At 38.0% G+C, this 14,413-nt stretch overlaps 1 protein-coding gene and 1 long non-coding RNA gene across 6 annotated transcripts in view; one reads left to right on the forward strand and one right to left on the reverse strand.

Moving 5' to 3' along the window:
• LOC132393372 (immunoglobulin-like domain-containing receptor 2) overlaps nucleotides 1–9,053 on the forward strand; it is a 106,353-nt gene extending 97,300 nt beyond the window's left edge. For 2 of the 3 annotated variants that reach the window (XM_059968494.1, XM_059968495.1), the window contains 4 exons: nucleotides 831–995; nucleotides 1,265–1,378; nucleotides 3,084–3,279; nucleotides 5,098–6,275. In XM_059968494.1, coding sequence (XP_059824477.1) covers nucleotides 831–995; nucleotides 1,265–1,378; nucleotides 3,084–3,279; nucleotides 5,098–5,863 — 1,241 coding nt within the window. In that variant the 3' untranslated portion in view covers nucleotides 5,864–6,275. Of the gene's footprint in view, nucleotides 1–830; nucleotides 996–1,264; nucleotides 1,379–3,083; nucleotides 3,280–5,097; nucleotides 6,276–8,759 lie in introns of those variants that run through there. The other variant, XM_059968496.1, reaches the window with a different exon arrangement.
• LOC132393382 (uncharacterized) overlaps nucleotides 1–14,413 on the reverse strand; it is a 110,718-nt gene that overhangs the window by 52,321 nt on the left and 43,984 nt on the right. For all 3 annotated transcript variants that reach the window (XR_009511855.1, XR_009511856.1, XR_009511857.1), the window contains one exon: nucleotides 6,351–6,405. This is a non-coding gene — a long non-coding RNA (uncharacterized LOC132393382). The remainder of the gene's footprint in view (nucleotides 1–6,350; nucleotides 6,406–14,413) is intronic.

Raw genomic sequence — 14,413 nt, forward strand, 5'->3', positions numbered from 1 at the left:
CTGATTAGATACTTGCATTAATGAACAGATGTACCTGTGTACCTAATAAAGTGGGTCCACTGGGTGTGCACTGAAACTCCAAACAATGCAACATTTAATCATAATTTTTTTTGGATTGACATGTCTAAGATCCCTCAACACTCAGTTTGCTCACCAACACTCAGTTTGCTCACCAATTCAGTATGGTTGGTGATCACAGACTCTGTCTGTGCTATGCCAGGGTTGGAGTGTATTTGGAAGGGAGCTGGGATATTGGTATTTAAATTGAAATGACATTGGCAGCATCAGAATATTAATGATGATCTCTAGCTTGGATGGTGGTGGTGGGGAAATTTTGGAATGGTGGAAGAGAGGAACCTTGGCCTCGCAGTCAGGAGAGAAATAACAGATAACGGGCAGATACAAATGGAAGACAATGGAGCGTCAGTGCAGAGTTTATAGAATATGCAGCAAGGGTGGGATTGGGGCAGAGTAGCAGGTCATTGAATCTTGCATTCTAGTCTGTTGCGATGATAGGAAGTCCACAATGTGCTTGGAGTGTCCGATGACAACGGTTCCCAGGAAAACACAGTCCAAGTTATTCTGTAGTGCTGCAAAAGGAATATCATATGGGAAATAATATCACCCTGTCTGATCCCAGTCTGAAAGTCATACCAATAATGTTTGGTGACTTACATTGGGAAATGGCCAGTTGTGTTTCTTGAATGACAAAATATTCCAGAAATGGGTTCTGTTATACTTCATCCTGATAATCAGCAGGGAAATATGTATGTACAAGTAGGCGAGATGATTTTTTCTAAGTTTTAATACATTTAACCTCTTTTTATCAGTATATATAGCTGGAAAAGCAGTAAAAGCTGGACATCTTCCAAATGTTGCAGACTATCCACCATACTACATTCCCAGTGTTTCTAGGATACCAATCACACCAAGTGTAATTGATACAAAGTCTCTGCCTCCACCAGCACATGTCGACACGGACATAGGGGAATCTGGTAAGGAGAACTTCTCTCAAAACAAAGGTCAACTTAAAGACATAGACATCATCATTATCAATTTGTCTGTGTATAATATTAAACTGCCACAATGATACAAGTCAGCTTGAACCTTTTTAAAATTGTGGTTTTGTTCTGTCACAGAGAAACGCGTAAAAAGTAGTAACTGCAAACTTCTACTTACAGTACTATAACTTATTTTTATAAACAATCGGCCTATTGACGTACTTGAGGCCAGGGTTTCTTTAAATTTTTGATTTTCTCCTCAGTGCGCAGTGGATACAGAATTCAAGCTAACAAAGAGCAAGACTCCATGAAAGTCCTTTACTATGTGGAAAAGGAGCTGGCACAGTTTGACCCCTCTCGGAGAAAGTATGAACAATGTACGGGTTACAAGTATTGAGATTTAAGTGATGATCATGGTTGATTTCTTGTTGCTTCAGCAAAACACCAGTTTTCATAGAACCTTCAGCCACTCTTATCTTATTTCAGTCTGAATCATCATAACAAATTAGGTTCAGTTCTCAATAAGTCTTACAATTAAATTGCCTTATGTTTTCCCTGAATCCAAAATTTTCTATGGAACCTTCTGGTTTTTGAAGTACTTTATTTGAAATTCAGACTTTCAGGCAACCTGGATTTCAGGATATAATAAATCGACTACGATCAAAGTTTGTATTTACTTCAAAAACCTATTGAAACATTTAAGGTCTCCCTAATATTTATACATCTGTGAATTATTCACCAATATCTCTGTTGTTTTAAATATAAGATAGAAGTACTGAACAATTAGTCATCCCTAATACTACAAAATAAACTGAATATTGCAATAGCAACTTCAAAGCTTCCAAATGTAATAAAACTTGGCAGGTATATGATCAGTGATTTAGTCGATAGAAGTGAAGAAGAAATTGACATGCAGGTGAACTGCACAGCACATGGTAATTTAGTTCAGTGCAGGGAAACCAGGAGGTGAAACAAATTAATGTGAAGAATGGATATTCACATGCAATGGTGTAACTTTAAGGGGGAGTGGCACAGGTGCAGAGAAACCAAACATATTTGTCACACAAATATTTGAAGAAGGCAGGTTAATTAATCAATTAATAAAGTAAATAGAATCCAGGCATTTATAGATAGAAACACTGAATTCAAAGGTTGGGACTGTTGCTAAACCGTTTACAAAATGCTGGCATGTCAACTTTAGTGATGTTGTGAAAATTTAGGAGAGGCTGACAGAAGAAACAGTTCTTTACAAAACAAGTGATTAGAGTTTGGAATGCTTTGTCTCATTTTTGGTGAAAATAGATCCACCAAAAAGAATAGATTTTTTAAAAAGAGAATTGGGAAATTGAAGGATGAAAGTTGTCAGAGATGTGGTGACAGAGGTTGGAAGGACTAGGACTAGCTGAAGTGATCACTGAAAGATCAGGATGGGCTGAATGACCAGTCTGGGTGTTGTGCACTTCAATACATGAGCAACTATAGTTGATGATAAGCACTTAGTCCTTTTTGTAGCCATTATTGCTTTCCGAGATATTTTGATCTGGTGACTGATATGGTTCTTGGGAAAATGTATAAATAGCTTGTTTTACAGATTTGATTCCACAGTCACTAACCTCATTGTCGGAATCTCTACTCGTGCTGGATCTCAAACTAATGTGCTGTGATTTATGTGTGGCTGTTTGAATTTCAGTGCAAATCCGTATGCTTCTAAAGACATTTGATGTGATTATTAGTTTACACTTGGGACATCAGTTTTTTAGATTTTTCACAGCCTTTATAATTTCAACATTTGACTTGTGAACAATGATCTGGCACTAGATATCTGATCCACAAAGAGCAGAATGATATATGAAATTGATGCCATTGCACGTTTACTGAAAGAACATTTCTGTGGGAAATCCCAGCCTTTACTGTTTTTAATTGAGCTCAGTGTCTCTTTCCCTTTTCACATGCAAATCAGCATCAGTGATTTGAATTTTGAACTAGTTCTTGAAAAGATCTATGTTGTTTTTGTTTGTAACATTAACCCATCACAGAAGTATTAGAAAGATAATATAAATGATCTGTATTTGTATTATACAGCGAGCAACATGTCAGAGTTAAGTTCACTGCATGATCAGAATGCTGATTTCTGCCAGAACTTCTGCCAAGCTCGAAAACAAATGCAATCTCCAGTTACTGACCAGGATGTTGACTTGGCATTCAGGGCTCAGCTCATGAGAGAGCCTGGACATTTCAGGAGCAGAGCAAAGAGAGACATTGAACGTTGCAGTAGCAGGTACAACAAAAGCAATTTACAATCTGTATTAAAGTTGTCACTATAACCTTTGCAGCCATCTTTATTCTTGGACATATTATTTCCATCAAATATCCTTCTCTCAAAAGTTGAAAATTGGCATTCATGTCTTAAATGTGACCGAGAGTTTATAAACATTCCTGCAAGTGAGTTAGACAAAACAAAATACACAAGTAGAAAACAGTTACAAATACATTTGAAACTAACCTTAATACTTTTAGAGTCAAAGAACAGCACAGTGTAGAAACAAACCCTTTGGTCAAAGTCAAAGTTGAATTTACAAGTATGTGTGTGCACAAGTGAAATGAAAATCTTCCTTGTGGCAGCATCACTGCAGGCACATAGCATTATTCAAGGAGCATTCACAAGAGAAACATAACAGAATTTTTTTCAAGATAGAACACAATTAGAAGAAAAAGGTTTATTTTAGTGCAAAGTAACCAAAGTGGCCATAGTATTACTAAACTGCAGTGATAAGGGTTTTGCCAGTTGCGTCAAGAACCGAATTGTTCAAGGGAAGTAGGTGTTCTTGAACTTAGTGGTATGGGGCTTCAGTATCTCCTGCCCAATAGTAGCTGCAAAAAGATGGCATGGCCCAGATAATGAGGATCTTTAATGATGGCTGTTGCTGTCTTTAGATATAGCCAATAATAAGGAAGGATGTGCCAGTGATGTATTGGACTAAGCTCATTACTCTCTGCAGCTTCTTACATTCCTGTTCACTTGAATTGCTATAGCAGACTATGATACAGCCAGTGCTCATGTCCATGGCAGCCAATACCATTTACCCTCATTATGCCTGTTGCCTTCAATGTCTTGGTGACTCAGGTGCCTGCCCAGATGCTTCTTAAACATTAGAAGAGCATCTGCTCCACCATCTCAGAGCCTTCCAGTTTCCAACCACCCTCTATGTGATTGAATTCCTCCTCAGATCCCTACTAAAAACGATCTCTCGCATTGAACTTAGACACTCCCACCAAAGGAAAATGATTCTTACTGTCTTCCCTGTTTATTCTCTAAATAATGTGTTCTGGGGAAAACAAAGCCAGCTTATTCAATCCACCCTAATAACTAAGATGCTCCAATCCAGGCAACATCCTGGTGAAACCTCTCTGCACCATCTCTAGTGCAATCATATCTTTCATAAAGTGTGGTAAATGAAACTACACACAAAACTACAAGAATGCCTAATCAATGTTTTATAATGTTGTTATATGATGTTCTAGCTCTTGTAGTCAGTGCCACAGTCAATAAATAAATGTGATCATTGTTAAATCTCTGAAGTACTATGCTGCAAAGTAATTCTCTATTGTATAATTTATATACTAACAAATTCTGAAGACTCACGATAACATTAAAATCGTTGCTTTTTGTAATTTTTACCTAACATGTGAAAGGATATAAGTGGGTCTAATTAACACTGGTTCTAATGAAAGAAAATTGCTATTTGTCCAAGTTCTAATCAGAATAGTTCTGATTTTTGCACACACTTCTGAATACAAATGGAACTTATCTATAACATTTCATGTTTCATTTCCAAGAACAATGTATTTAATTTATATTCTGTAACTTCAAATTCTGAGCACACTAATAAAGTTTCTTACTCCAAGACTATGATTAAAATTAGATCTATCAGGAATGGTGAAACCTCTAAAATCAGAATAAGTTTAGAATATGTATATAATTCACAAATTCACATGAATTTCAGTAGTAATATTTGGCTATTTAATAGCTGTATATTAAAATAAATTCATTCTGAAGAGCTATAAAAATGCTAAGAATATTTTAATTATTCACTAGGTCACGGTCTCGATCTTGTGACAGACAAAGAATTGAACTACATGACAAAGAACTAGCAAATTCACTAGATGAACTTGAAGAATTTGCAGAATCTTATCATTACAGAGGGAGGAGAGGTAATTCACTTGAGCCAGAACGACGGGAGAGAAAAGAGGCTGACAGGGGGCAGTATTACAGAGCACTCAGAGATCGATACCACTATCAAGGGAGCTCCTTGGATGATTATTACAACAAAAGAAGTCGGAGCAGAAACGAGCTATATGAAGCTGACCAGGGATATGTTTACAACAGTCAGAGGAAAAGAGATAAGCAGGAAGAGTGCCCATTAAGGTGTACAAGTGATGGTGGTAGAACCTATGATGATGCTTTCATGAACAGTATTCTGGAGAAAAAGGCCAAATGTAAACCTTACAATGAAAGTTACAGCAGTGAAACTCCTTCCAAAACTAGTATTAAGCGAGTAAATGACCATTACTATGGGAAATCTCCAAGTTACAAGACAGAAGAAGAAGAGACATTACCTCCATACACTGAAATGCATTTGCAAAAGGTTAAGCCAGAAGAACTGCCAGCGAGGATCTACTATCATGAGCGAAAAGAGCAAACAAGACAGAAGAAAGCCGTAAGTTCTTTGATTTCTTTCAAGAAAATGTCAAGGAAAATCTACTTAAAATGCTGGAGGAGCTCAGCAAGTCAGGCAGCGTCTATGGAGGGAAATAAACTGTTGACATTTCAAGCTGAGACCCTTCACCATTTCCCTACATAGATGTTGTATAACTTGCTCAATACCTCCAGGATTTTGTGTATGTTGCTGAAAATTTCCAGCATTTGCAGAATTTTTGTGTAAAAAAAATAATACCTTTAAGGAACTTGCGCAGCTTCTTTGAAATATATACATTTAAATTAAACTTAGTTTGGTATTGTTTTGTGCTTATGAATCTTGTGCTGATGTAGTCTGTTAGTTCTGATGAACAATATTTTCCCAACTTTAATGAGTTGCAAAATATCTAAAGTCAAGTACCTCAGTGTGACTGATAGAGCGTATACATCTAACCATGTTCCACTCTGAGTTAAAGTACAAATTTATCAGTTTGGTTCTTCACATTGGTAAAAATGTGAAGTTAGTTTGAAATTATCTTTGCATGGGAATCATGGTAGACTGTGAAATTATTTTTGTAAATGGCATCAACATGAGAGATAAAAACATTGAAATTTTACCTGTTAACTTATGTTTTTAACTTACGAATTTTTACCTGTTAACAGATCTTCATCTTCATCTTTAACAATGATACTGTACTATTAAGTGGCCTGTTAGATTTAGAAACAATAAAAATTATGCAGTGATCTATTTTTATATGTTATAGTTATTGTAACAATTTTGAAATTGTTATTTTTATTTACTTTATAATAAACTAACTGTGATGCTAGCTATGAAAATATTCCCCTGCAGTCTCTGTAGAAGCTTATCATTAAAATTACTTGAAGAAGCAAAAGAAACAGTTCCAGCCTCATAGGTTGTATATTTAAGCACTGCCTTTGACCACAGACAGCACTGACCCTGGCAAGAAACCAACAATGAATAACTGATTGCCCTGCTCTAGTCACTAGCAGATTGAGCACCACCTGAAATATTCATGATACTTTAATAATCATTTGTGTTACTCTGTTACTTTGTCTACCTCAGGAATGTATGAATTCCACAGCAGTCAAAACTCTTCCTTTAACAATTTAATACTCAGAGCTTAATTTACCATAATCAAGCAATCCTTATCTGAAAAGATGTGACACACACTGAGACGGACATCAGTTGCTGCCAGAAGGTCATCAACATGGTGAATGATGCCATTTGGTCTGCCCAGAACCTGTTTGTCTTCCAGCACAGCGATATGTCTATAAGGGAATACCATAGAATGGCACAGTCCAGGCTGTAGGAGTACATGCTGAGTTGAGTGCTTCACTCCCTCGAACTCAGTGCGACCAATGTTAAGGCAGTGTGGGGATTGTCCTTTCACTGCCGCAGATAGAAGAATGGAGTTGAGTGCGGAAGCCCCTTGAACAATGAAATCAGTATAACCTCAGGGAGACATATGAGTGGCAATGGTGCTGCTAGTGTTTATTTTTCTCTGTAAGTTTCTGCATGTAACAACTATAAATGCAAAAGATTTCCTCCATTGTATTTATTTTTTATTTTGAATAAAATCTATTTTTGAATATTTTTAAAAATCTGCATGGAGTTTGCGCATTCGCCTTGTAACAATATAGATTTCCTTCTGGTCCTCCAGTTTCTTTCCAGAATCCAAAGACATTCAAGTGTGGTAGGTTAACTGACTGCTGTAAATTGACTCCAATGTAGGTGAGTGGTAGAGTCTGGGGGGAATTACTGAGAATATGGTGAGAATAGAAAATAGAATTATTGTAGGGTTTTTGTTAGTGAATGTTTAATAGTCAGTGCCACCTTATTGGACTGAAGGCCTGTCTCTGTGCTGTATTAATTGACTAATTCTACAAAATCTTCACATTATTCTGTTGTCATTCTTGATCATGTTTTTCTATTATACATGTGAGCAGAATCTCTACTCGTGTTTTTCAGAAATAACCCAGATATCAACGAGATTTCATTATAAATCTTCAGTATCTAATTTACCTTATAATGGCTGGACATGGTTTAGCTGAAGGCCTTGTTTCTCATACGGACTGCCCACTCTTTACAGAGGGGCTACTTTCCTGGTCAACCTTCCATATCACAATTGACTGTCAGGTGATCAAGCCCCCTTTTCTCTGTGAATTCAATATAATAAGTGGACACACATTTCTACAGTTTGTTTTTCTCTAATATAAACCCAGTCTTTTCCCAATGACAAATTGACATATCACCATTATCTAACAACCAAGGCCAACAATGGATTCAGGAGATGGACAAGGATTGCGCAAAAAAACCCGAATTCTGTGGGTTTTTAGTTTTACTCAACACTGTGAGGCAACAAGCTTTGGATGTTATCACTGTGTTGATTGAGCAGCAGTCGCATCAAAGTCTCTGCTTTGGTATGCTTTCTCCAATCTGAGGATGTTGACAAACGTCAGTGTATATCACTTCCATTCTCTTCATCTGCACAGCCATGGATTAAGAAAGGGAAGTGGAAATATCAGGAAAAGTGATGGGATTTGAAAATCAGGGTTCATTGGAGAAAAATGGCATACAAAGAATTCAGAAGGGTAAAGGGTTAAAGCACGGTAATTTAGTGAAAGTGCAATAAAGGCTGAGGTGTTACTTCAAGGAGCTGGTCATGGCTGCAGCAGCTCCCACAATGCTGCACTGAGACATTTGCTCACATGGCAAAGGAGAGACTCAGCTGTGACTGGCAATCCAATTGGTACTGTGACGACATCTTCAAACCTTATTGCCCCACAGTATTGAGTGACTAGACTTGTAATTTCTTACATATTTTCTGTTTATTTATCTCTCCCCCCAAAAAAAATTCGGTAAGAGTGAATTTTATTTTGTATCTCAAAATTTTGGGTAGTGACAAAATGACATAATGGCAAATTGCCATTATCTGAGCAGTGGAATTCAGGGTTTGTCTGTATGGTATTTTTCTCTGACACTATGTAACAAAAATATTTGAAGTAACAGATTATTAATAATTGTGTTTTTTATCTTGCAGAATAATTTCCCAGCCAGAGATGCTCTTGTGGTATAAAAATAAAAGGGATGAAGGGAAGATTCAGCCTCTTAAGTTTGTAATATTTGACAAATGAGAAATGCCAAGGATGTCAGAATGCTGGAGACATGTTTTATTTTCAACGTGGGTCTCAACAACATTTGCAAAAACAAGTTTCAGAACTCTGGGAGCTGTCTGCACAGTTTAATACCTGCAGTATTATGAGTATCTGGCAGATTTGTCATTTTGGTTTACATGTACAGAACACAGTATCAATAAAATAGCTTTAAAACATGACACAGTTTATGCCATGTTTTATGCTATAATCTGGAATTTAGGAATAGTTTTTTTTGTACCTGGTGACTGATTCTATTCACCGGAGTGTGGCCATAACTATGCCAATTTGTCCCAGGGATTTATATCATGATAAAGTATAGCCAGAGAATCACATAATATTCAGCCACAAATAAAGGTCATACATTTACTATTGCCTATGCTGGCTTTTTGAAGGAACTAATCAATTTGTCACTAAATACGGATTTTTAAATTTTTTCATGTTTCTAATATTTACTTACTTTTCTTCTAAAAGCCATTATGGGTTACAATTCCACCTCACTTTCTTGTGTGGAACCCCAATCTTAACAATATACTACCTAAGATAAATGAAACACCAGCCTCTATTAATTCTTTTAGGGCTTAAATATATAAAAAAATGTTATTCTTCCCTAGATCAGTTTCCTCATTTACTTTATTGTCATTTAAAATATTTTTTAAAAATCTTTTAATATTCTTATAATGAAAATGGCATTATTCTTAAGTTTCTCCTGATAACTGCTACTTACTCTATAACTTTAAAGTTTCTGATCATGCATATTTTTTGATACTAAACATTGGTTAGCAATGCCTTCCACCTTTATACCTCAGCATAAGCAATCCACTCTCATTTTCCTTGATGGACATTAACTGTAAGTTCACACCATTCCCAACAGAATGTTTAAAGAATCCTTATTTCAGGATTGGAGGTTTGTTCAATTAGGGGAAATTATGGATTTGTGAATAAACAAATGAAGAATATCATTTTTAAAGTAAATTTATACCCCTCGCTATTGAACATAAATTATTTGTTCTACAGTGAAGAATGAGTTAATTATAAAAACATTTAATGAGAGGCATGCCAAAACCTAACCAACTAATTCAATATGCAGCTTCTTAGTCCAGTTTGCTTTCAATAACAGATGCTACAGTGAATGACTCTTATTTTTAAAGCGTAATGTGAAAGCTATTTTTTGACATCTTTAAGATGCACTATGTCTAATTTTTGAAGTAAATGCCTGACACACTTCTTTATAAATACATTTTCATCCATGTAATAGGAGTTTATTAAAAATGTGACTCAGCAAGTCAGGCAATATCTGTGAGGCCAGAAACAAAATTGACAACCCAGATTTTACAGTCAATAGCAAAGGGTCTGTGATCTCTGGTGACTTGAGAGAATGAAACGCACCAGCGAAATTTTTAGTGGGTTTTCATGCAGCAATTCTTCTATTTCAATATGACTTTGAATTGGGTACAATCCTTAAGAGGATCTGTGGTGTCCATCATCAATGCCAGCTGATCAGCCAATCAGAATATTCATAAAAAATTGGGATACAAAGAATATTCTTCTAATGTTCCTTTTTGATGGCCATTTGAGCAAATAAGACCCCATAAAATAAAATTAGTTTTCAGGACTGGAGGGGTGTTGAAAGGTGAAAAGAGACTATCTGGCATGCCTTTTATAAAATGCAACATCTTATTCAAAAAGTTTCATATTTTCAATGGATTTACATTGAGAATAGGGCATGGATATTGAAAATATTATTAAAATATTGATTTCCCATATACTTTGAAATGGCGAAACAGCACACCCTCTGGAGATAAATGATATCACAGGTTCTCATTTTTGGCAGTTATTAGTTATGCAGTTGAGCATAAATGCATAATTAAAAGGTTCCTGTTATGTTTATACAATAAATGAGCACTTAGTACATTCACAAGGCTGGAGGCCAGTGCTACTAATTGATAATGTCATTGACCTGAAACATTAGCATTTTTCCTCTTCCTATTCATGCTGCAGGGTATGTTGAGATTGGGCTTTTAAAAGTTATCTTTAAAATGTTAGTATTCACTTCAGGTATCAATCTATTTCCCAAGAATGCCATAAAACTCTTAAATCTGACAAATTAGAACTGCCCTAAGTATTTTTCTGCTACAAATTATAAAGTTGCTTTTCTGGATTTATATTAACTTTATATCTCTGTCTTCCTTTCTTCTCACAAGTCCATGCAAACTAGATCTAGATCTCCACCTTCAGTCATGAAGTAACTATTCTGAAGTTAACAGATTCCTTTTAAACAAAAATTGCTAGCCATTAGTCCTTTTAAGTTTATTTCAGCTTTACAGCTTCTGTTTGGATCAGATTAAACTGAACATGATTTTTTGTGTTTTGTTTTACCAGCCCCTTACTTTTTATCACATAACACAAATATGTTGCAGATATAATCCACTGCTGTTGGAAACATGTCTGACAAGAAAGTATCTCTATTGGTGTTGCCACAGTTTCAGTTTACAACGTACGCAATATGCTGTCACATAATAGCCTCTTTTGTTTACCATAACACTGCCTATTATTAAGTTAGTTAGCTGTTTCCTTGTTAAACCTTTTCAGAGATAATGGTTAGAGGAAAAACTTGAAGTTACATTTCACTGTGAGATTCCATTAATACAGAGCAGCCCTAGAATATGTTTTGCTATAAGATTTACAGGAAGACGTTGTTTCCTGCTTGGTGGTGTTGCCTGCCACACCTCCAACAGTGCAAGGTCGTCAGCTGGGGACCGCTGCTTATTGACCCTGGCCCTAGTATAACTCCTGGTGGCACCCACTGTAGCTTCCAATGGGGATAGTTGATTTCCCAATTTCTGTCCTTCCTCCTTTGCCACAGCCACAAGCTGCCCTTTTCTGCCTCTTCAGCCAACTCTCTGGTGGCCGCCCTGAGCCTTGTTCCAAACACTGCCATATCACGGAGTAAACTTGTCGATGCACCAAAGCCCTGGCATCCTACGTCCGCAGGGTAGAGGGTGGTCCTCCAGCCAGTTTCCTTACACTCAGCTGCCAAGTCTGAGTATATCAGCCCTGCTCTTCAACTCCTTCCTCTCATGGGATGGTTAACTCAATGAGGAGGCCAGACTTGGTGGCCATAGATGGACCACAGTACTATGTCTGGGCAGAAAAAAACGATGGAGTTTTCCTTAGGGAAATGTAGTTGTCTGCCGAGATCTGCCCTCATGTTCCACCCCTTGCCTGTGGAGAGGAGTCCTGAAGGAGCTCTTGGGCAGGTGCATTCAGTGCTCTTACCAGCCATAATAAATGGGATGAATTGTCATCCCACTGGGGAAAGGCAGCTTCTCACATCCCACCTGCAGCTCTCTAGGATCTCTCCCAGCTTCTTTAGGACTTAGTTGTGCTCCTATCTGTAGTGCCCTTGGGACAGCACAGTCTTGCATCCTGCCATGATGTGTTGTAGGATCGCATAGGAGACAGCTATCCTCATTACCAAACCACTGGTGAAGACTTCAGGGGCAGGGCAAGGTGTCATAGGTTGCCAGGATGAGGAAGCAGAGACTGGCTTGTAGGATCTTCCACAGGTTAGACCTGTTGATGGCGCCCTCAATGTTGTCCAGCTTCCCTGGTGCCCTGTGCCACTGCCTTCACCCTGCAGTGCTCCTGCTCTGTCCTTGTCACCTCCTCCACTACCATGGCTTTCCTCTTTTTTTGAGGCCTTGGACCAGAAACATGCTGCCTTCCCCCAGCCAAGTCCTGCAGGTCCAGCCTGGACTCTGACAACAACCTCTCGGTGCTACAGCCTACTGATGGTCTTGAGCTCTCCATTTATGGCCGGTGTGGATTGGGACATTGGCACTCCTCACCAGCGGGTCAATGGACTCCCTCAGCTCAATGGTCAGTTGTGTTTTCTCCTGCTTGCGTATCACCCTTTGGTATAGTGTGAACTGGAAGCACCTCACTTTATACTTTCCAGTTAGTTGGGTCTGGTCAGTTCTGGCCAGACCCTCTGTGAGCTGTTTCTATGCTACTTTTCCCCATCTGCCTGTCAGAGAGCTCTGTGATGTACTGCCTCCCAAGGCTTTGGATTGGCTGCCTGGCCAACAATAGGATTTCCTTGTCCACTACAATAAAGGTGATGTTGTCACTGGAGGGATAGACTTGCTGGGCTTGATCTTCATCCTTGCCCATGTCATTAGCTCGTCCAGCCTCTTCAGCAGCCTTCTTGAGCATGGTGCTGCCTGATGGATGCTTGTGATATCCTCCATATAGCTTCTCAGTGGAGGGACTCTCTGCCCTGACTATAGCTTTATTCCTCCAACTTCCTGCCCTGTTCCAATAAAGATGATCTTGAAGGCTACCACAAACAGGATGGGAGAGATGGACATCCCATTACAATGTCTACTTCAAGCTGCTGCCACCCCGTTGTAAACCCTCGAAAAGAGAAGCCCATCAGCAGGTCATTCAAGTATTCTGAAACCAGGCCTCTAATGCAGTCAGGAATGTAAAAGAACTCCATTGCAAAGTTGATGAGCTGGTGTGGCACAGATCCATAGGCATTTGCAAGATCCAGCCACACAACATGTAGTTTACCTTGGCTCATTGGATCATTGGATCTGGTCCCATATGAATGATGCATTCTCCATACATCTCGGGAAGCGTGGAACTCCTGCCTTCTGGCAGCTGTTGTCAAAGTATCCATTGCCCATGAGGTAGTTGGTCATCCTCTTAGCCACGACAGAGAAGAAGATTTTCCCCTTGACATTCAGCAGTGCAATGCTCCTAAATTGGTTGGTAGAATTGGAGTTCTGGTCTTTGGAGATGAACACCACCACAGCTCTTTGCCACCCTGATGGACTATGCTGGATGCACAGTATCACTTTCACCAGTATGTTATAGTGGTGTCCACTATAACATACTACAACATTTTCTGTTTCTTCTTATTAGTTACTATAACTTTAGAAAATGTCTGTTGGATGTTTTACTGCTGTGATGGTCAAAAGATGTTCAATCTGTTGGAGTAATAGCAATGCGTTTAATGCACACCTAAATTTCATTCTTTCAGGGAATTGATTTTTAATATTTGTGCCACCAATATCGCTATCAGAGTTTTCCAATTTTAGAAAATGACTACTTTGTCCTTAATGCCACAGCTTCATGCCAGGATAGATATTTTAACAAGTGTACATTGAGAAGAGAAATTCTGGCCCTAGCACTATGTTTTTCTTTTACCTGGATGTTATCCCCTTTGGTATGGTTACAGTCATGTTAAATGTAGGTTCTTTCTGTCATATTTCTTATTCATATCCGCTAGGGCAGTTGATAAATGCAGTTTATAACATTTATGATAAATTAAGAGATTACACATTACAATTGCATAGCCAAAGAGATTACCTGTATTATTTTCTATAGAATCCCAAAGGGATCGATTTACCATGATTGAGAAACTGCCTTAAGTATTGTAACTACTCAGAATAATTACCTTTTAGAATTACATACCCAACTCTTTCCAAACCTGGTTGCTAACTAACCAAAGTATTGAGACTTCACTTAGAAA

The sequence above is a fragment of the Hypanus sabinus genome, chromosome 4, assembly GCF_030144855.1.
Source record: "Hypanus sabinus isolate sHypSab1 chromosome 4, sHypSab1.hap1, whole genome shotgun sequence".
NCBI lineage: Eukaryota > Metazoa > Chordata > Chondrichthyes > Myliobatiformes > Dasyatidae > Hypanus > Hypanus sabinus.